This window comes from Budorcas taxicolor, chromosome 5 (genome assembly GCF_023091745.1).
Source record: "Budorcas taxicolor isolate Tak-1 chromosome 5, Takin1.1, whole genome shotgun sequence".
Taxonomy (NCBI): Eukaryota; Metazoa; Chordata; class Mammalia; order Artiodactyla; family Bovidae; genus Budorcas; species Budorcas taxicolor.
Genome location: NC_068914.1, coordinates 150604901 through 150628510, shown reverse-complemented (window position 1 = coordinate 150628510; position 23610 = coordinate 150604901). Strand labels below are relative to the sequence as shown.

General features: G+C 51.9%; 1 protein-coding gene across 1 annotated transcript in view; it reads right to left on the bottom strand.

Annotated features, from left to right (window-relative positions):
* The window catches only part of IQSEC3 (IQ motif and Sec7 domain ArfGEF 3), an 86496-nt gene that overhangs the window by 39813 nt on the left and 23073 nt on the right, over window positions 1-23610 (bottom strand). The window contains exon 2 of the mRNA XM_052640472.1: window positions 16702-16785. Within this exon, the coding sequence (XP_052496432.1) occupies window positions 16702-16785 (84 nt within the window). The remainder of the gene's footprint in view (window positions 1-16701; window positions 16786-23610) is intronic.

The following is a 23610-nucleotide window of genomic DNA, read 5'->3' as shown; positions in this document are numbered from 1 at the left end:
GAGCTTACTCAAACACAAGTCCATTGAGTCGGTGATGCCATCCAACCATCTCACCCTCTGTCGTCCCCTTCTCTTGCCTTCCATCTTTCCCAGCATCGAGGTCTTTTCCAATGAGTCTGCTCTTCGCATCAGGTATAAAATGGGAATAATAATGGAACCTACCTCACTGGGATGTTGGAAGGCTTAAGTGAGTTAGAGAGTTCTTAAGGCAGGGTCTGGCTCCTGCTGCCTGCTAAGTGTGTGTTAACTACCATAGTTATCAGTGGTCTGCTTTCTGGCCAGTGGCTTAAGTAGCTGAGAAGAAGCTGACCCCCGCTGAACCAGCTCCATCTTTTAGATGGCAGACATGAGGCTGGGGGAGGAGTGATGCTTCTAGATGAATTCGCTGCCCCTCCCCAGCCCCTCTCTCTCTGGTGGAACCATGGACAGGAGCCACAGCTGCTGCCCACATGCCACCGTCTGAGACGACACTCAGGCTGCTCCTCTCCCTGGCCAGACTCCGAGTTCTGCCCCTCCCCCAGGCCCCGTGCATGGAGAGCCCTCTCCAGCATGAAGCCTTCCTGGTGGTTCCAGCTTCCAGGCTCCATCTGCGAGAACCCCAGAGGGTCACCACCTGCCTCACAGAGGAGCATCTCAGCTCACGGTGAGGGCTCCAGTGCAGCCCCCTCCCTTGTGGCTTTGGTCAAGTTGCTTTTTTCTCTGAGCCTTGGTTTCCCCATCAGTACATGGGAGGCACTGGTACCTGCCCTACAGGGTCCCTGGGAGGTGGGAAGGAGTCAGCACGTTGAGGGGTTCGTGCAGTACCTGGCACAGACTGAGTGCTCCAGAAACGTTAACTTCTCTTTCCCCATCTCTCCACCCCACCCCCCATTTCCCACAAGCCTGAGGCTTGTATTCTGTTTGATCCCCTTCCCCCCAGTTGGTGCTGAGCAAACAATGAGGGCTCTGCAGAAACTTGAAGGATGAATTGAAGAGAACCCAAGACCCCTGACACAACCTCTGCAATAGACAGGTACCCTAAGGTTATCTAGCCCATCTTTCTCATCTCCTTTTTTCACAGATGAGGAGTGGGGGCCCAGGGAGGTAGGCTGGCTCTGGTTGGAGGGCCAGGCAACCTTGGGATTTATTTCTTCCAAGGCTTTTTCCCACATAAGATGCCCCAAATCGTGCCAGAGGGACTGCTTCCTTTTGCGTCTGCCTAACTTTGAAGCCTCCTAGTGCTAAAATAACCAAGGGTGAAAAGTCTGTCTTCGTTCAAGTCCTCCCAGCACTCCCCTGCACCCCATCCCCGCCCTCAAACACAGATAAAGAAAAGTTCACTGGCCGCCCTAGCAACCAGGAGCCTGACTCCCTGCCTCTGCATAATTCTTTGCTTCGTCATTTTTCCTGTGGCCACCAATCAAGCTGTATAGCTGGATGAGCGCTAAGTACTGGGTTTTTTCACTGGTATCACCAGGAAGTTCTCTGTAAGGTCTAACTTTTCTTGAGATAGAACACACCCGTTCTTCCCGAATGGTCACATGTGCTCTGCTGTGCTCTGTCGCTCAGTCGTGTCAGACTCTTTGCGACCCCAAGGACTGTAGCCCGCCAGGCTCCTCTCTCCATGGGATTCTCCAGGCAAGAATACCGGAGTGAGTTGCCATGCTCTCCTCCAGGGGATCTTCCCCACCCAGGAATCAAACCAGGGTCTCCTGCATTGCAGGCGGATTCTTTACCAACTGAGCTACTAGGGAAGCCCCAGGGTCACATGGAAAAGCCCCAGGGTCACTTTCCTCCCTAGCACAACCTGCCTCCAGGGGGCAGAATGCGCTCTCACCCTGGACTCTGGACTGTCCTTGGTGATGATGCCCAAGGCTTCTTCACCCCAGGTTTTCAAGACGCATGACATTAGGCCTATACGCATCCAGGGGCCAAGGCCACCCATGGAGGTTTTTCCACACAGGAGATCATAAGATTTGAGTATGGGATGTGAAAGTCTTTGAGAACTTGGGGGACCAAGCAGCTGCTTGGAGGAACACTCCATGCCCAGAGGACCAGAATGATCTATGTGTTGAAGCTCTGCATTGCATCAGGGAAAGGTCACTCATGTGGGGCACTGGCTTGTGCTTAGAGGGCTTCTAGGTGCCCACTGCGCATGCCAGGTCCTGGCACATCTTGGATTCTTCGAGGTTCCAGCAACCACCCAGCTGTCCATCATCTCAGCTACCAGAGTTGACTTCCTAAAGTGCAGATGCTCAAAACCCAGCAGTGACTTCCTGGTACTGCCAGATATAGTTCAAGGGCGTTCATGATTTCACCCGAATCTCCTTGCCCAGACTCATCTCCGGGAGTGACCTGACCACTCTATCTGCTGAGTGTTAGTCGCTCAGTGTTAGTCTGACTCTTCGCAACCCTGTGAACTATAGCCTGCCAGGCTCCTCTGTCTATGAGATTCTCCAGGCAAGAATACTAGAGTGGGTAGCCATTCCCTTCTCCAGCGGATCTTCCCAACCCAGGGATAACCCAAGTCTCCTGCATTGCAGGCAGATTCTTTACCATCTAAGCCACCTGGAAACTTTCCTCAAATCTGCTGCACCCCCTCAGACCACCATGCCTGTACCATCATTTCCTCCTGCCTAAAATGCCTTATCCTTTCTCTGCCTTGACAACTCTTTCAGAACTCATTCATTGTTCCAGGAAGAGTCCACCCTCCAATGTGCTCCAGTGGTTCTTGGCACTTGCCTCTATTTCATAACTGACCACTCTGTGCCTGATTCACTGATGTGTCTCTCTCCTCCACCAGACAGTGCCATGTACAGCTTTTTATCATAGGTGCTTATCACCTAGGCTGGCTTATAAGACATGTTTAGGAAATGTTAAATGGATAGAGGGATGGAGGGGTGGATGGGTGGATGGATGGATGGATGGAGGTAAATGGATGGGTGAATGGATAGCATTTAATCTCTCACCCTTTCCCAAGAGCAGAGATACTGTGGTGAGGTTGGTGACACAGCCCCAGACCCTTCTTCAAGGACTGATTTCCTGTCCAGCCCTGGGGCTGCTATTGAAGCTTGCCTTCAGCTGTCAGCTCCCCCAGCTCCTTCTGGGACTATCTGAGCTGCAGTGAGCTCCTGGGCCCAAAGTCATGTTTTCCCCAGGGCAGTTTACATCCAGTGGCCGACAGTGGTTATAAAGGTTCAGCCATGTGATCCAGTCTGGATCTGAAAGGTCATGCTCCCTGCAGAGCTCGCTATGGGATTAGCCCAGGCTCCTAGTGGACATCTGTTACAGGTTAACCTCTCCCTGCCCCGCGCTATGCTCCTGCCCTCCCCCCAGGTGTGTTGACCATAAGCATCCTCTAGTCAACATCCAGCACACTAGACTCAGAGTCTGTTTCCCAGAGACACCAATGAACGATGAGCACCCAACCAGCAATGGGCACCCAGCTTCTCTTTTTCCTTCCTTTTTCTTGTCAGCCACAATTACCCTGGTCTCCCCGCTCCCAGGTCTGTAAAACTTTTCCGGGCTCCAGACACCTTTGATAAAGACTCTGGGCTCTCTTCCCAGAAAACGGGCATGCTTTCATACGTGCCGAGTCCTACCTCCACACTCATAGGCTTTACAGACTCCGTGGATCAAGCTGAAAGCACTATTCTGGGGGGGATGGTCATGGGTTTCATCCATGTGCTGAGGACTGCGCCAAGCACTGAGGGCTGGTGCCAAGAGCTGTAGGCAGCTCAGCTCTGGTCATACAGAAAGAAAATGTCAGGGTTCACACGCCACCGGGCTTTCAGACGCCGGCCACTGTTCCCTCAACACTGATGGGTCCTTGCTCACGGGTCAGCAGGCTTGAGTGGAGGGAGCCCCTGTTCCTCTGACTCACTGATTTCAAGCAAAATATATTTATTCTGCACCTCAGTTTTCTCATTTGCAAAATGGGGGTATGAATATCTCCTTTCCAGGAGAGTGATGAAGATGAGGTTGACCTCCTATATTGGTGTGCTGGGAAAATGCATCCCTGAGAAGGATGAGGGGGTAGAGAGGGCGGCCGTGCAGCCCCTGCCAGGAGCTAGTCCCGGCGGTGGTGTCCCCCCTGGGCTCCCAGGCAGACCCTGCCCGCCACCAGAAGCTCAGGGCCCGGGAGCTGCCGAAGAGCCGTGTGAAGGCTTCCCTGAATCCACCTGCCAATGCAGGGGACATGGGTTTGATCCCTAGTCCAGGAAGATCCCACGTGCCCTGGAGCAGCTAAGCCCATGCATCACAGCTACTGAAGCCCCTGAGCCCTAGAGCCTGCGCTCCACAAGCGAAGCCCCCGCATTAATAAAAGAGCCCTGTGAGGGGGCCAGGGAGGACTTCAGGGGAGGGAGCACCAGGCCCATGCTTGTCTGGTCTGCTAGAGATTGGCTTGGGATGTGGTCCTGGCACAAAGACAGAGAAAGGGATGAGGGGAAGCCTGAGGCATGTTGATGGGGGGTTTGGGGACAGGGCGGGGAGGGAGGGACGGAGGGCCACTTTCCCCTCCAAGCAGTGGCCAGAGCAGCAGTTCCTGAGACCCAGGCAGAAGTGTTTTGAAGGCTGGAGGACTCCTTGGGTGGCAAGGTTCCCCCAGAGGACCTGGCCAATTGCACTAGATTATCCTGGCTCCGCCAGCCTTTCTGAAAGCCCTTCTGGGACAAAGAAACCAGGCATTTTCCAGACAAAAGCTAACAAAACGCCTCACATCTCAAGATTTTTCAGCCTTTACTAAAACACTCCTTTCTCTCTCTTGCCTGAATCGATAAAGTGATCTTCGATGGTTAGAATAAAGGCTGAGCAAGTCTGACCAAAGTCAAGTGTCCTTGGTGGGGGAGGGTCCCAGATGGTGCTGGGGAGGGGTTGCAGTGAATAGAGGGCCAGCGTCTGAAACAAATTCACCCTGTGCTGATTCCAAGCACAGGCTGGAAAATGCCGCCCGTGGTGATGGAGAGCCCTGGGCCCCAGGCAGGGTCTGACTGCTTCTGCCAGCCGCGCTAGCTGTAACCGTAGGCACATGGCTTCCCTGCACCTTGGACTGCTCATCATAAGATGGACAGTTTGAGCAAAAGGCTCTGACAACAGGAAGGAAGGAGAGGCCAGCTTCCTCCCTCTCCCTTTCCCTCCACAGGGCCCGGGCCCACACCCTGCACCTTCCTGTTCACGTCCACACCCCCCTGGCCTCCATACCCAGGGACATGGTGAAGGCCTCCCTGCCTTCCTCTCTGCCCTGACCACCGTCATCCACGCTGGAAGCCGGGGCCTGCAGGAGGAGGCCCTGGAGGAGGGCGGCTGGGTCTTCCCTGCTGTCCACTTGCAGAGGCCGCCCTTCCTCCAACGGACCCCCGAGAGAGTAAGTTACTCCCTCTCCTGTCTGCTCAGTGGAGACTCCAGGATTTGGCTGCACGACTGTTCCAGAAGGGTCTGGAAGGGCTGGTTTGTCTGGAGGGGTTTCTTGTTGAAGGCATCACAGTCCTCTGGGCCTATGTCCTCCACAGAACCAAGCCCAGGGTGCCACTCAGGGTGGGCCCCTGAGTCCAGTGTGGAAACTGTCTCTGCAACATAGCCCCTCACGGTGAGATGCCAGCACCTGGTGCCCACTGGGGAGGAGGTCTACATCTAGAAGTTTCCTCAGGATCTTCCACACAGACTCACAGGCTGGGCCACACCAGTGATGCGATCTTATTGCCACTGGAAGCCTAATATTTTTGAGTGTTTTATTTCCTCCCCAGTAGGTGTGGATCCGGTAGCAAAATCAAGCTCTCAGGACACCCTCCAAGCTCACTGCCTGACACACTGCACACAGTCACAAGCCTGGCCTTCTCTGAGCCCGAGGACACACCTTGGGCTTTCTCCTGTGTCTGCCCAACCCCCTCCCAGAAGCTAGTTCCCTGCCCCGAGGATGATGCTCCAGAAACATGGCCTGCAGTCTGTCCTGACATACCCCACCGTCACCTGACGGCTGCACTGAGTAGTTCTGTTTAGTCTCTCATTTGTGTCCGACTCTTTGTGGCCCCATGGACTGTAGCCCGCCAGGCTCCTCTGTCCATGGGATTCTCTAGGCAAGAACACTGGAGTGGGTAGCCATTTCCTTCTCCAGGGGATCTTCCTGACCCAGGGATGGAACCCCGGTCTCCTGTATTGCAGGCAGGTTCTTTACCATCTGAGCTATAGGGAAGCCCGTGGATTTCCTGGGTCATCTCCAAAGCTGTTTGGGTGAAAAGGGAAGCAGGACACAAAAGCTTTGGGAGGAAGCCCCAGAGCTCCCACTGTGGGAAGCCAGCCCCGCACTCCAAGCAGGGCAGGGGTCAGCCCCAGGCCACAAACCTGTCCTTGCGGGGGCTAAAGTGTCTCCTGCTCTTAGGACAGAAGGAGGCCAGACTGTCAGCTGGTGTGATTTCCCTGATAAAATGCCTGTACGCTTAATCACAGCCTCACTGCACTGTGACAGCCCGGTGCTCGGTTAAATCATTTCCTCTCCTGCCCTGACATCTAGAAACTCCGCTCTCAGGGCCCGCTGGTCCTGCTTGATCGGCATTCATCAGGGCTTTTAGCTCCTTTGATCTCTTCCCCCAGCTGGTCTCTCAGTTCTGAGTCCCTCACCCTTGCTCTCTCTCTCCAGTCTCCATGTATCATGGGCCAGGCTGGAGTAGAAACATCTGAACATGGCCCCCTCCTCCCTGCCAGTTGCCTGCCGTCCAGAGGAGGAGCTGGGCCCCCTCCCTGGAGGGAACAGCTCAGCACCCGAGAGCAAGACCCAGAGTTGTGTGTCTCCTCTTGCTGTACTAGAGTCTCTGCTGCAGGGACCTCATCTGCTGAAAGCGTTGGCCCATTCTAAGTACTTCCCAGTCATGCCTGAGCCTTCTCGTGGAACTCCTAGATCTCAGCTGATTTCTCCCTTTCTGCTCTTAAAAAATCCAGTTTTATAACAGCTAGCATCAGGAATTCCCAATGAACATGACTCTGAGCTCCCAGTACAGGGGACACAGGTTTGTTCCCTGCTTGGGGAACTAAGATACCACGTGCTTTGTGGCATGGCCAAATAAAATTTTAATTTTTTTTTAATTTTTTTTTTTTTTAAAAGAAAGACAGCTCTGGGCCATGGCACGTGTGTGTGTGTGTGTTAGTTGCTCAGTTGTGTCTGACTCTTCGTGACACCATGGATGGACTACAGCTCACCAGAGTCCTCTGTCCATGGAATTCTCCAGGCCAGAATACTGGAGTGGGTAGCCATTCCCTTCTCCAGGGTATCTTCCCAATCCAGGAATCAAACCAGAGTCTCCTGCATTGCAGGTGGATTCTTTACCATCTGAGCCACTAAGGAAGCCCTCTATGGCACATACCTCATGCTAAAAAAAAAAAAAAAGCTAGCATTTATTGAGTGCCTACTATAAACCAGATACCTTTGCACACATGACGTCATTGAATCCTCCCAACCACCCTAAGGGACTTCCCTTGTGGCTCAGCTCTGTGTGTGCTCTCTATGCCAAAGCCTTTGACTGTGTGGATCACAATAAACTGTGGAAAACTCTGAAAGAGATGGGAATACCAGACCACCTGACCTGCCTCTTGAGAAACCTGTATGCAGGTCAGGAAGCCACAGTTAGAACTGGACATGGAACAACAGACTGGTTCCAAATAGGAAAAGGAGTACGGCAAGGCTGTATATTGTCACCCTGCTTATTTAACTTATATGCAGAGTACATCATGAGAAACACTGGGCTGGAAGAAGCACAAGCTGGAATCAAGATTGCCAGGAGAAATATCAATAACCTCAGATATGCAGATGACACCACCCTTATGGCAGAAAGTGAAGAGGAACTAAAAAGCCTCTTGATGAAAGTGAAACAGGAGAGTGAAAAAGTTGGCTTAAAGCTCAACATTCAGAAAACGAAGATCATGGCATTTGGTCCCATGAAAGGAAATAGATGGGGAAACAGTGGAAACAGTGTCAGACTTTATTTTTTGGGGCTCCCAAATCACTGCAGATGGTGACTGCAGCCATGAAATTAAAAGAGGTTTATTCCTTGGAAGGAAAGTTATGACCAACCTAGATAGTATATTGAAAAGCAGAGATATTGCTTTGCCAACAAAGGTCCATCTAGTCAAGGCTACGGTTTTTCCAGTGGTCACGTATGGATGTGAGAGTCAGACTGTGAAGAAAGCTGAGCACCGAAGAATTGATGCTTTTGAACTGTGGTGTTGGAGAAGATTCTTGAGAGTCCCTTGGACTGCAAGGAGATCCAACCAGTCCATCCTAAAGGAGATCAGTCCTGGGTGTTCATTGGAAGGACTGATGCTAAAGCTGACACTCCAATGCTTTGGCCACCTCATGCGAAGAGTTCACTCACTGGAAAAACTCTGATGCTGGGAGGAATTGGGGGCAGAAGGAAAAGGGGATGACAGAGGATGAGATGGCTGGATGGCATCACCGAGTTGGTGATGGACAGGGAGGCCTGGCGTGCTGCGATTCATGGGGTCGCAGAGTCGGACACGACTGAGTGACTGAACTGAACTGAACTGAACTGTGTGTGCTCTCAGTAGGTCTCCTTTAAAACCTCCCTTTGTATTTTCACAATAAATGAGATGAGGCTTCCCTGGTGACTCAGACGGTAAAGAGTCTACCTGTAGTGCGGGACACCCGGGTTCGATCCCTGCACTGGGAAGACCATCTGGAGAAGGGAATGGCTACCCAGCTTCCCTGGTGGCTCAGACGGTAAAGCGTCTGCCTGCAGTGTCGGAGACCTGGGTTTGATTCCTGGATCAGGAAGATCCCCTGGAGAAGGAAATGGCAATCCACTCCAGCACTCTGGCCCGGAAAATCCCATGGACGGAGGAGACTGGTAGGCTACAGTCCATGGGGTCTCAAAGAGTCGGATACGACTGAGTGACTTCACTTCACTTCACCCACTCCAGTAGCCTGGTGGGCTGCAGTCCATGGCGTTGCAAAGAGTGGGACACAACTGAGTGACTAACAATTTCAATAAGTGAGATGGAGAGAGAAATCCCACCGTCAGCCTGCTGAGGCTCCTCTGATATAAGTGCTCCCTCCACCTCCCAACCCTGACCCGGGGTCTCCTGTTTGGGTCACACCACCCTGATCTGTTCTGCTTTGTAAATGCTCCTGGTCCCTCCATATGGATGCCTCCTCCAGCCAAGGCAGCGCCTTACCTTCAGGTAGAATCTCTCTAGGGGAGGAGCCTTGGGGACTAGAGTGTTCATACTGCCCGCTCCCACCCCCGTGTGTGATAGCTAAGGACATTGAGGCCTGGAGAAGGGGGTGGCTTGTCTTATTCTGGGGGAGGTCAGCACCAGCACCATCAGGCGGCTTGAGTCCAGAGGACAAGGCACTTTGGTCTCCTCCATCTCCCGTCTGCAGACAGTAGAAGCCTACACCCTGTGTGTCCACCACCTTGACGTCCACAGACCCCTTTCTCTGTCTTCCCCTCCTTCTCTCGGTTCCAGACCGAAAAACATCGTCCTTCACAGACAGCTGGCTTCCTTGTTTTTTAAATATATATATACATTTACTTATTTGGCTGTGCTGGGTCTTAGTTGCAGCATGTGGGATCTAGTCCCCTGACCAGGGATGGAACTTGGGCCCCCTGCTTTGGGAGCACAGAGTCTCAGCAGCTGGACCACCAGGGAAGTCCCTTGCTTTGCTTCTTAATCACCGCAAATGTAATCTGTAAAAATCTGTCTTACGGCCTCTCAAAGGCAGTAAATTCTTTAAGAACGCCTGATCGGATGCAGTTCCTCTCACTACATAGATTAAGATCGTTTCCTCGTTTGGAGTCCGATTAAATGGATTTGAAACCCTTTTTGTTATCCATCAGAAACACTTACTGGAATGATAAGTCATTTTCATGGTCACGTTATGGGTTAAAAGATATATGAATAGGTAAAGATGACCTTTCAGAGGAGAAAACAATAGCATGGGAAGTGGTGAAGTTAGAGAAATCTCTAGGCCTTCCCTTCCTGGAAGTGAAAAGAGAACCTCTATAATATTCAAAAAAGAAGTTTTCAGCAAATGGAGCAACAATTTGTTTCTTCCTCTAAAACTGGACAAAGCTCTGCATGAATAAAAGCTGGTCCTCGTGGTAGCTTTCATTTTGTTGTTCTGAAAGTATTATCTTAGCTATGTTTATTTCTTTTCTTTTTTTTTTTTTCGGCCATGCCATATGGCTTGTGGGATCTCAGTTCCTTGACCAGGGATTAAACCCTGGGCCATGGTGTGAAAGTTCAGAACCCTAACCACCAGGGAACTCCCATGTTCATTTCTTTAAATAATAAAGCTTAAATCATGATTTGGGAGAATGGCATTGAAACATGTATACTATCATGTAAGAAACGAATCGCTAGTCTAGGTTTGATACAGGATACAGGATGCTTGGGGCTGGTGCACTGGGATGACCCAGAGAGATGATATGGGGAGGGTGGTGGGAGGGGGGTTCAGGGTTGGGAACTCATGTACACCTGTGGTGGATTCATGTCAATGTATGGCAAAACCAATACAGTATTGTAAAAATATAAAATTAAAAAAAGAAAAAAAATAATAAAGCTTAGAGCTTTTATCCTCTAAAAGTATCCCTTGGACGTTTCCCTCTTCAGTCTGGTTGCACGAACCTCCTGCTCAAGGGTCAGGGGAAGCAGGAGGCTGGGAAGGGCCCTACCTTCTCACTCCCTGGACCATAGGCCAGGCGCTCAGGTGGACAAAGTTTCAGGGGACCACACTTCACTTCCTGCACCAACGAATCTCTTCCTTCCTTTGTCTTCTGACGCCAGTGGTAGAAGCCACAACGGACGTGGTTCAAATCCCAACTGTGCTATCGACCGGTCCAGGGACCAGTCACTCATCATCTCTGAGCCTCGTGTATAAGTAACATGGAACAACAATATTTTATAAGCTTTCCATGAGAATTAAATCATACCTGTATCTATTGCACACAGCAGGCTCTCAGCACAGGACAGCTAGCATTCTCCTTCCCTCTAGTGAGTGGGGAACACAAAACAGAGTCACAGAGGGAGCAGGGGCTCTCTAACCAGCTCCAACATCCAGCAGCCTGTCTGGAGGTGGCCCAGCCTGGCCTGGTTCCCAGGGAAGCAGCCCCGGGGCTGAGCATCCGTCGTGACTACCCAGGTCGCAGGAGAGACCATCTTAGAGGACAGCCAGGCCTGAGCGGGAAGCACACGGGAGATTGCTCCAGACACAAGTCCGTGCAGAAGGCAGACACCAGCATAGGACAGAACTTTCCTGATGCCCACTGGAGTTAGGGGCACCGCCCCCACCCAGCGAACCACTCCCCCCCAGACGGCATCTGTTCCGTCTCTTGTGCCCCCGGATTCCGGCAGGGAAGACTCAGGGGCACTGAGCGCACAGAGGGGTAAAATGACAGGGGGTCTGGGGGTGGAAGACCACCGTCTCTGGCTCTGGGACCAAATTCTCTGCCCTCTCCATTGAGGCCACCTTCGGGGATGGAGTCAGCCAAGATGGGCTCTCCTGTGACAAGCTGGGAACCCTCAGAAGACAGGAGCTCAAATAAGGATGAGCAGCCCCTCCCCACGCCCGCTGCTCTGCACCATGTGCAGTTTGCTGCACCCACAGCAGACAGTGGTCTTCGACCCCCAGGACTCCCACCCAGGCTCCGCTCCAGGATAGCACATTGCAGGGGGCAGTCTTCACAGCCCTGGCTCAGGGTGCCAGACCCCAACCCCTGCAAAGGCCTCTGGAATCGAATCTCTGGACTCTGAGGACATCAGACAATCTCCCCTTGGCCTTGCCGCTGCCCACTGCCACCCTGGCCTAAAGATGTGGAGACCTTGGAGCTTGGGAGCTGGGTGGGGTGGGCCCACCCCGGGTGGGCCCACCCCCACCCGTGCAGTGACAGAAGCTGAAGCCTTTCTGTGCTTCTTTGGGGAAGAGCAAGCAATTCTGAAGTCCCAGAATGCGGAGGGGTTGGGGGCAGTGTTCCTGGCAGCCTGGGAGCCTGATGTGTGATGGGTGGAGCAGGCATAGGACCCGGGGCCCCTGAGCCCACCTGTTTGAAGCCTAAACTGTATCGACTGAGAATTCAATCACTCCGTAATCGCTGAGTAAACTCTGGCTGGTCCACTGATCAGGCCTCTGGCCACTGTGGCGGATGCTAACATGGGGCTCCCCCTGCAACACCACTGCTGGCCGGTGTCTCCTCCTCAGGGGTCCCCAGCAGGGCCCCCAGCCTGGCTGATTGGCAGGTGATGGGAGTGAGGGGTACAGGGAGGGACTGGCTGGGGGAGGGCAGGCTCTCTTGTGGCCATGGTGCCCTGAGCAGAAAAGGTAGACTACAGAATCGTTTTTTCTTTCGTGGAGGGAGATATAAATTCCAGCCTAGAAAAATAAACCCTGGCAGGTTGCACGCTAATACATTAACAGCAGTTAATTCTATACGACCAGGTTCCATTATTTTCTTCTTTATATTTCTGTTTTTTCCACATTTCCAACAACTAGCAAGTATAACTTATAATCAGAGAAAATAGATGTTATTCAGGGTCGAATGCAGTGGCTGGAAGGATCCCTCCCATACTCCTGAAGAAAACCCCAGTGGCAGTTCTGAGCAACGCGGCCGCCTGCGGGAGCTCAGCCTGGGCTGACCTTCCAGCCTCAGAACTGGTGGGCAGGGGTCCCTCTGCTGAGACCCGGAACTTCTCTCCACCCCAAGCTGTCATCTGCAGGTGGCCACAGGGAACGGAGACAAAATACCAGGGCTGCTTAGTGCCGGGGCCTGGCTCATTAGGTAACACTAAGTGCCTCTTCCATCCTGGCTGGAGAACCAAAGCCCAGAGTACCCCGGCCCCTCCCCCAGGGCAGGGGGTGGTTCTGCTTCCTGCCCAGGGACCCCCTCCTGAGCGCCCCCACCTCCTGTCATCACTCTAACAGAAGTCAGTCTTCCTCCTCTTGGGGGGGGGCACTCCCTGCCACCCACAGAGACAAATGGGCTGCTATTTCTCTCTCTAGATGGCGGAGGCTGCCTGTTCCCCAGGTTACTGAGCACCCCAAAGGGAGGGGAGCCTGTGGGAAGAAGGGCAGGGCCCGCAATCACTGTCCCGTTCAGTCGCCCAGAATAAAGCCCTGTCATTACTGGCAGTGGGGGGACATGAGGAAGAGGGGCAGAGCCAGCTCGCACGCCACTCGCTGCCCTGGAGGCTGATCGCCCTGCTTCCCACCTGGGAAGCGTGGGATGCACGCTCGAGGCTGCATGAACCTAGGCATGGGGATGGGTGGTCCAGCCTCAGAGGCCTTGTGGCCCCCGTAACCACCCCAGGGCACCCCACCCACAGCCTCCCAATCTTCCCACTTCTGGGAGCATCACTCTCGGGCAGGCTCTGGGTTCCAAGAGAGAGGTTCCCTGATTTCAACCCCAAAGCTGCCCCCGGGGTAGCTGGACAAGGCTGAGCTCGCACCCCTGCACCCCCAGGACTGGGGCTTTGGGAGGGGGCAAGGGTCTCCCCTGGACCAAGGGTTTACCTCAGGCTCCAGCAGCTCTTTTCTGTACATCTGATCAAAGGGGCTATGGGCCATCATCTGCCCTACCACCACCCCCGTCCCCAGGATGCGCCCATCAGCTCCAGAAAAGGACTCCTGCTCAGTCCTACAGCTTGGGTAGGGATGGTTGCTGGGGGGATGGTTGGTGGTGGGGGGAACAGCACCTCACTCTGCTGACCCGGATCACTGCTGGCTTGAGCCATATTTGGAGGAGGGAGGTAAGGGGCCTCGTGGCCAGCCCTGCACTCACATACCGGAGACCCTGACCCTGAGCTGTGACTGATGGTGTGAAGTCTTCATTGGGCCTCCTATAAGGCCCATCCAGCTTCTCCCTGGAGACCCCAGAGGAGGCCCACCGGCCGAAGCCTTGCTGCTGTTCCATCGAAGTCCAGTCGCTCAGTCAAGTCCAGTACTTAGCAACCCCGTGGACTGCAACACAGCAGGCTTCCCTGTCCTCCACTACCCCCCTGAGTTTGCTCAAGTTCGTGTCTGTTAAGTCGGTGATACCTTGCAAGCATCTCATCCTCTGTCTCCCTCTGCTCCTTTTTCCCTCAGTCTGTCCCAGCATCAGGCTCTTTTCCAATGAGTCGGCTCTTCACATCAGGCAGCCAAAGTACTGGAATCTTGCTGAGCCGGTGAAAACCCAGGCTGAGCGGTGGGGGCAGCCTGGCCTGTCTTGGAGCCCAAACTGGGGTCTCCTGAGGGTGGCTCAAGGGGCCTTGTGACCTGTATCCTCGCCTCAGCCCCGTCTCTGACCTCAGCACCTCCTTAGGGAGGCTCAGGGGTGGTGGTCGGCTACCCCCTCTGGAGGCTAAACGGAAGGGAAGGGTCGGGAAGGTCCCGGGCAGAGCTGGGAACAGGCATGTTGGGTGTCTGATGGGAGGAAACTTATCTGGGCTGGACTTCCCCAGGAAGCCAAGAACAGACAGACAGACTGACACATAACTACTGAACATCCGGGGGCTCCTCCCAGAGAAGCCGAGGCACTGACATCAGACAGACTGACGGACAGACAAACAGAAACACACTCCAGGAAACTACAAACCAGACAGACAGGACAACTGGAACAACTGGGAGCAGGAAGTGACGGTGGTTGACAATCGGGACACACCTGGGGGCCCCTCCCCGGGCCCTGCGCCGAGTGGCAGGCAGGGAGGCAGCAGCGGGCAGAGCTTACAGGCCCTGGGGGACTTAGAGAACCTCCCACCTCCCTCCCAGGGATTCTGAGATAAGAGATTTCCTACCATCTTGGAAAAGAAGCCTTTCCCCCTGCCCTCTCCCGCCCCGCCCCCTGACCCAGTCTCCCACCCGCTCCCACCAGGAGTCAGGGCTGAGGGAAGGGGCGTGGAAGACCCAAGAAATGACTTCTATCCTTGGGTACCTCCCAGGCGCCAGCGTCATGGGGGCTCTGGGTCATCTACCCTCACTGGCGCCAGGGCTCGAGGGGCAATAAGAGACGCGGACTGGACTGATAGGGACCGACAGGCAGGGCGGGCAGACCAGACAGCTCCTCTCTTCTCCCCGCCAAGGAGGACCCCTCGGCCGTGTGTCTGAGCAGTGGTCGCTCATGGGGCAGGGCACGGTCCTGCCCGTCCTTCCTCCAGGTCACTAACTCTCTGCCCTCTTTCCTGTCCTCTCCCACTGTCTCATTCTCTCGTTTCTCATCTTCCTTCCAGTTTCCAGGAGGGTCATTTCCAATGTGGGGGCTCACACGTCCCCCTGGACAGGGAGCCCCTGGGGATCCAGGGGGCCGCCCTCTCCCGCGGTCCTGGGCGCAGAGCCCGGCCCCCAGTCCCCTGGGCATCAGCACAGCACCTCGTCCTCCCCTTGCTTCCATCCCCAGTGCGGTCACCTCCGGGAAGAACCGTGCCTCCTACAGCCCTGGAGGTGAGCACCCCAAGGTGGGCCCCTGATTTAACCCAACCCAACCCCCCGCCACTTCCATTCCTGCACCCCCTCCAGAGTCCTGCCTTTCCCAAACCCCCCAACTCCTACAAAGGGAAAACAAGCAATAACACCTTTCAGGGAAGGTTTTCCATCGCCAAGCTCACCAGCTACCACCTCTGATGGCTACCCATTATTTTCCTAGGAATAAAGGCGGAAGGATCATGGGGTCACTGAGGCTTAAACCGGGAAGTGGCCCTTAGTGCAGGTCTAGGCCTGGGTGCTCACAGCCCAGAACCTTCTGCTGCCCTCCCACACAGACCTAAAGCCCATCTGGGCTGTGAGCAGCCCAGAGGCTCAGAGAGATGGTACATCATGCTGTTCTCTACATAGAACAGCCCTTCTTCATACAGATGGGGCAACTGGGGCCCAGAGGAGTTAAGGAACTGGCCCAAGTCCACTCCAACAAGAGGAGACAGCAGATGGGGTCAACTCCACGCCAGAGTCTGAGTGTCCTGACCCCCAGGGAAGTAAAGGCTGAGCAAAGGAAAGAGAAAGGTCCTGAACTGAGACAGAAATCTTGGGGGAAAGAGAAGAGGACAAAGTGTGAGCAGCACAGAGGGGGCGGCTCCAGGTGGAGAGGGAGGGAGAGAATATTGATGGGGGGAGGAGGAGAGACGGAGGGCTTGGGGGAGGACAGTGAGGGGAGGATGCTGGAGAGCAGGGCAGGATGGGGGGAGAGAGGGCGAGTCCTGAAGGACCCAGGACAGGCGAGGAGGAGAGTCTGGACAGGACCCTGACTTCTCAGTGCCTCCCCCCCTTCCCAGGTGGTCGGCCAACCCAGCGGAGGTGGACAAGCCTAAAAATCAAAAGCTATCTTGGCTCCTTCGTGGAAGGAGAAAAATTATGAAGAAAAATGCAAGTCTTGAGTAAGAAAGGCAGTATGGGTCCTTTTATTGGTTGGGGACATTTTGGTGCAGGACAACCCACCACTAAGACATGTAGACAGAATCAAGTTAATTTCCCCTGATGTTTAAGCAGGTAAACCTTTCATAGGCTGTTTAGTAGGGGCGAGTACAGATCTGGGATTTGAACAGGAGTGTTATAACGATCTAAACGTCAGCAATGGCTCATCTGGCGTCTGGAAGAAGGAAGGAGAGATGGAAACATGAGGAAGGAGGTAAAAACAAATAAACAAGACGCGAGACTAGGGAGGAGGAAGCAGAGCGGGGCCCTGGTGTGTGCTCTGCTGGGGGTGGAGGACGGTGAGGGGGGAGGGGAGGACGCGCAGCGGCTCTTCCCACCTGTGGGGGCCCAGGTCGGAGCAGGCGGGCTTCTGCTCGGCGTCAGCGGCTGGGCAGCAGAACTGGTGCAGCACGGTCTCATTCCTGAGGGCAGAGCAGAGGGAGAAGGTCAGCGCCCTCGGCCGCAAGGCGCCTCCGCGCGGCGTCCTGCCCCCGGGGAACGCCGAGGTCCCAGACGCTGCCCGGAGAGGACGTGCGCCGCTACAGACACCATCTCCTGCTCGCAGCCCTCCCACCTCTTCTGCCTCGGCACCCCGGTCCCCGCAGCAGAAGCCTCCACGTGGATGTACCATCTCTTCAGCTCTGACTTTTGTCACGATCACAGTTAGTCCTCCACGGCCCTGCCGCCCACTGAGGTCTGGCTAGCAAGGCAGAACTAGCTCCATTCATCCAAGATGCACAGAATTGCATGCAGTGAACATTTCTGGCTAATCATATGCAAAGATGCAAAGTGCTCATAGAGGCTCAGATGGTAAAGAATCTACCTGCAATGTGGGAGGCCTGGGTTTGATTCCGGGGTCAGGAAGATCCCCTGGAGGAGGAAGTGGAAACCCACTCCAGTGTCCTTGCCTGGAGAATCCCACGGCCACAGGAGCCTGGTAGGCTACAGTCCACGGGGTCGCACAGAGGCGGACACGACTGAGCAACTGAGCACGCAGACGCTGTCTTGATTTACTGAGGCTGTTTTGTGTGTGTCTCTCAGCACAGAGGAAATTCAGAAAAATTTAAAAAGGAGGCAGCGTGGCCTGAAAGAAGAGGGGAAGCTGGGATTCATCTGGAAGAGGACCCCATTTCTTATTTCAAAAGAGCTGGGAAGTGGAGAAGAGAGAGGCAGTACTGCCAGGGGAAAGTCAGAGACCAGAGAGGCCAGCTGGCCGGAGGGAGAGGAAGCCCCAAATGCCAAGAGCTAATGAGGCCGTCGCCCGGCCAGGCCCCGAACCAGGAGAGGCTGCCCAGCCACGACCTCCCACATCTGTATTCAGACTCAGGACTCCACGGCTCGGCCATAAACACAGCTGAGTCACTGAGGGGACTGATGAGACGTGTGGTCCTGCAGCGGGTGAAGCGGCAGCAGACGGACAGACGAGGGGACACCCAGCAGGAGAACCGAGAAAGAAAAGCCAACAACTTTGAGAAATAAGAGCAAGTTATAGGGACTTCCTGGTGGTCCAGTGATTGAGTATCCGCCTGCCAGTGCAGGGAACACGGGTTCAATCCCTGGTCCGGGAAGATTCTGCATGCCATGGAGCAACTAAGCCCGTGAAGCAACTAAGCCCGTGAACCAGAACTACTGGGACTGTGTTCTAGAGCCTGCAAACCATCATTACTGAGCCCACGTGCCACAACTACAGAATCCCGAGAGCCCTAGAGACCATGCCCGAGGCTCCACACCAAGAGAAGCCACCACAATGGGAAGCCCGCGAACCGCAACTGGAGGGCAGCCCCTGCTCACTGCAACTAGAGAAAAGCCCGCAGAGCAACGGAGACCCAGTGAAGCCACAAATAAATAAGTAAATAGACGAGTTATAGGACTTCCACTGCGTGTTTTCTAGACTTAAAGCTGCTCAAATTAAGAGAATTTGGTGTTGGCATAAGGACAGACATACAGATTGGTTGTACCAAATGCAGAGGCTAGAAATAGATTCAAACTTCAACTGATTCTTGGTACATTGATTTGTAGTAAAAGTACCAAGATAATTCAGTAAGGGATAATAACTTTTCTAACAGATGGTGCTGAAACAGTTGAACATCAATATGCAGGAAAATGGACTTCAATCCATATCTTACATCATAGATACATGAATTAATACTAACTGGATCACAGACCTAAAGTAACAGATGTAATAATTTTATAAACAGACCTAGTGATTTTATTTTTCCAGTAGTCATGTATGGATGAGAGAGTTGGACCATAAAGAAAGCTAAGCACTGAAGAATTGATGCTTTTGAACTGTGGTGTTGGAGAAGACTCTTGAGAGTCCCTTGGACTGCAAGGAGATCCAACCAGTCTATCCTACAGGAGATTATTGGAAGGACTGATGCTGAAACTCCAATACTTTGGCCACCTGATGCGAAGAACTGACTCATTGAAAAGTACCCTGATGCTGGGAAAGATTGAAGGCAGGAGGAGAAGGGGACGACAGAGGATGAGATGGTTGGATGGCATCACTGACTCGATGGACATGAGTTTGAGTAAACTCTGGGAGTTGGTGATGGACAGGGAGACCTGGCGTGCTGCAGTCCTTGGGGTCACGAAGAGTGGGACACGACTGAGCGACTGAATTGAACTGAACTGAATGATTTTATAAATAAAATTATAAAATGTTTCAAAGAAAACATAGGAAAAAATCTGTGACTTAGAGGACACAGAGATCTCCTATATAGGATACAAAAAGCACAAACCATGGAGGAAATAAGTTGATAAATTAGACTTCATTGAAATAAAAAGAAATTTTCTGTTTTGAAAGACACTGTTAAGAAAAGTGAATTCTTATAACTCAGTAATTAGGGGCTTCCCTGGTGGTTCAGTGGTAAAGAATCTGCCTGTCGATGCAGGAGACAAGGGGTTGGTTCCTAGTCCGAGATGATTCTATACGCCTCGGGGCAACTAAGCCCGTGCACCGCAGCAACTGAGCCTGTGCTCTGGAGCCCAGAAACCGCAGCAGGAGAAACCCACTCACTGCAATTGGAAAGTAGCCCTGCTCATCACAACTGGAGACAAGAAATGAAGACCCAGCGTAGCCAGAAATTAATTAATTAATTAATTTAAAAAATAAGACAAACAACTTTATAGAAAACTGTACTAAAGATTTGAATAGATACTTCTCCAAAGAAAATATACTGACATCACTAGTCATTGCTGCTGCTGCTGCTGCTGCTAAGTCGCTTCAGTCATGTCCAATTCTGTGCGACCCCATAGACGGCAGCCCACCAGGCTCCCCCGTCCCTGGGATTCTCCAGGCAAGAACACTGGAGTGGGTTGCCATTTCCTTCTCCAATGTATGAAAGTGAGAAGTGAAAGTGAAGTCGCTTAGTCGTGTCCAACTCTTCGCGACCCCATGGACTGCAACCCGCCAGGCTCCTCTGCCCATGGGATTTTCCAGGCAAGAGTACTGGAGTGGGGTGCCATTGCCTTCTCCTCACTAGTCATCAGGGAGATGCAAAAGAAAATCAAAATGAGACACTACTGCACGCCCGCGAGGACTAAGTTCAAAAGTCTGACAACACCAAGAGTTGAGGAGAGTGTGGAGCCCCTGGGACTCTCACACTCCTGGTGGAGACGTAAAACGGCACAGCTCTTGGGAAAGGACTCTGGCCGTTCCTCATAAAGTTAAAACACACACCGTTTGCTCCTGTAACTGCATGCCTGGGGCTTCCCTGGTGACTCAGACAGTAAAGGACGTTTCTGCAATTGCAGGAGACCCCGGTTTGATCCCTGGGTCAGGAATATCCCCTAGAGAAGGGAATGGGTACCCACTCCAGTATTCTTGTCTGGAAAACTCCACGGACAGAGGAGCCTGGCGGGTTACAGAGTGAAGAGCCGCAAAGGGGTCGGACACAACTGAATGACTAACACTAATTGCATGCTTAGGTATTCACCCCAAATAAATAAAAACACATATTGACATGAAACTGTTCACAGCTGCAAATATTCCCAGAAGCAAGCAGCTGTCGACTCTACACAGACACTGCCAGTTGACCTTGGACCAGGTTACCAAGAAGGCACAACAGGGAAAAGATCATCTCTTCAACAAACGGTATCAGGAAAGTTTAACACCCTCATGCAGAATAATTAATTTGGACCCATATCTTACACTGTACACAAAATCAGCTCAAAATGGATGAGAGACTTAAGCATAAGACCTAGGGGGAAAGCTTTATGACATTGGTCTTGGCAATGACTTCATGGATATGACACCAAAACCACAGGCAACAAAAGTAAAAATAGGCAAGTGGGACTACATTAAACCAAAAAAACTCCCGCACTGCAAAAAAAAAAAAAAAAAAAAAATCAACAGAGTGAAAAGGCAGCCTACAGAACAGGAGAAAATAGTTGCAAACCATATGTCTGATAAGCAGTTAATTTCCAAAATACAGAAAGAACTCCTACAACTCAATAGCAACAAAACCTAGTAACTCAATTAAAAGTGGGCTAAAAACTTGAACAAACATTTTTCCAGAGAAGACATGCAAATGGCCCACAGGTATATCAAAAGATGCTCGAGGTAACTATCAGGAAAATGCAAATCAAAACCACAAAGGGCTGTTGCCTCACACATGGTAGGATATTTATTCTTAAAAAAAAAAAAAATAACGACAAAGACTACAAACATTGGGGAAAATGTGGAGAAATTAAAATCCTTATACACAGTTGGTAGGAATGAAAAAAATGGTGCTATGAAAAACAGTATGGAGGTTTCTCAAAATATTAAAAATAGAACTACCACATGATCCAGAAATCTCCCTTCTGGGTATTTATCCAAAAGAATTGAAATCAGGATCTCGAAGAGATATTAGCCCTCCAATATTCAGCGCAGCCCTGGAGGAGGAAACGGCAACCCACTCCAGTACTCTTGCCTGGAGAGTTCCATGGACAGAGGGGCCTGGTGGGCTACAGTCCATGGGGTCGCAAAGAGTCAGACAGGACGGAGCACAGCACAGCACGTCATTCAGTGCAGCGCTAGTCACAAAAGCCAAGATTCACAAACAGCCCGAAAGATGGACGAACAAATAGAGACAATGCCTTCTATACGAGTGGAATCTATTCAGCCTTTAGAAAGAAGGAAATTCTGGGAATTCCCTGGCGATCCATTCGTTAGGACTCCACACTCTCACTGCCGCGGATTCAGGGTCAATCTTTGGTTGGGAAACTAAGAGCCCACAAATGTGCTGCGGCTGAAAGAAAAATAAATTTAAAAAAATGGGAACAACAAAAAAGAAGGAAACGCTGCCGTATCTGACAACGTGGATGAACCTTAAAGACATGCTAAGCAAAATAAGCCAGTCACAGAAAGACAAATACTGCATGATCCCACTTCTATGAATGAGGATCCTAAAATAGTCAAACTCACAGAATTAGAGACTAGAAGAGTGGTTGCCAGGGATGGGGGAGGGGAGGGGACAAAAGGGAAATTGCTGATCAACAGACATAAAGTTTTACTCATGCAAGATGAATTTTTCCTAGAGGGCTGCTGTGCAGCATTGCGCCAGTAGCTACAATGTACAGCCAGGAATCTGTTAAGCAAGTGGATCTTGCATTGTGTGTTTGTACTACAATCAAATAAAATACGTAAAAAGGTTAAATATCTACATAAGTGTTTGGGTTCAAATATTCATTTTTTGAGTTGTGTGACTAATAGGAGGGTTTCCAGGGACTTCCCTGGCACTCTGGTGGTTAAGACTTGGAGATCTCAATGTAGGGGGCACAGGTCTGATCCCTGGTCGGGGAACTAACATCCCAAATGCTGTGCAACCAAATAAAATAAAAAAGTGATTTCTGCTTTGTGAGCCCCTGTGCCCTGGTCAGAGGAGTAGGAGTGGGATGGAGTTGGCTCAGAGTTAATCCAAGGAGAGTAAACACATGTGCACACCAAGCCTTAGTAAGTTGAGTAAATGATGTACCCTGCACACATATGGACCATGTGTTCTAAATGTATGTAGAGGCAGTATTTTTAGAAAAAAGGGAGAGAGACTCGTGTTAAAGAAAAGAAAACCCTGCAACCCTAAACGTCCATGAATTGGTAAATGGATAAGCAGATTGTAGCATATCTATACAAAGGAATACTATTCAGCAGTAAAAAGGAATAAGCTTACTCATGTAGACAACAAGTGGATGAATTTCAAAAAAGCCTTACAGTAAGTGAAGGACAGCAGACACAAAAGTCCACACACTGCATGATTCCATGCGAATGAGGTTCTAGAAAATGCAAATCCATCATGACAGGAAGCAGACCAGTTTCAGTGACACGAAAGCCGGGAGATTCAAGCTGAAGGGAACAAGAGGTCATGGGGTGGTGGAGCTATTCCATCACTTGAGAAGTAGCTACATAGCAGTAGACATTTGTCAAAAATCACAACCTACACGTTTAAATATGGGAGGATTTTATTTTATGTAACTATCTTAATATGGCTGATTTTTTCAAGACCAAAATATTTTCTTCCCCTTCTCAGTTCCTGATACTTCATCAGGGGTCTTGAGAATAATTTCTAAGTTCACTCCTCCCATTGCCCCCGGGTCACCTAATTATTAACCATCCCCCTGCCCTCACGCAGCAGGAAAAAACACCAACTTTTTCATTCTCTTCAACTGTTAGATTGGATTTTCAGAGACCAGATGGCTTGCAACTGAGCCAAAGGAGGCCAGGGGGCCAGAAAGCAGGACAATGAGAAAGTTGGGGGTGGGGGTGATTGAGCTGGGAAAATGCTGCCCGGGGCCCTGCAGTGGGGGTTGGGGGGATGTTCCAAGAAGTGCAGCTGCAACAGCGCAGGATCTGGTGATGGAGACCCAGGCCCCTTTCCACACGCTGGCCCTGGGCCAGCACTGTAAGCCAGGCTCACCTTGTAAACCTGTCAGAGCACTGTAAACCAGGCTCTTATCCCTGCCCTGCGCATCTCACTGACTTGTGGGGATTCAATAAGACTTAAATGCAAAACTGCACTGGAAGAAACCTAATAAACCCAGCATAGACGCACAAACATGACTGTGCTGTGCTAAGACGCTCAGTCCTGTCAACCCTTTGGGACCCCATGGACTGTAGCTCACCAGGCTCCTCTGTCCATGGGGTTCTCCAGGCAAGAACTCTGGAATGGGTTGCTGTGCCCTCCTCCAGGGGATCTTCCTGACCTAAGGATTGAACCAGCGTCTCTTACGTCTCCTGCTTGGCAGGCAGGTTCTTTACCACTCGCGCC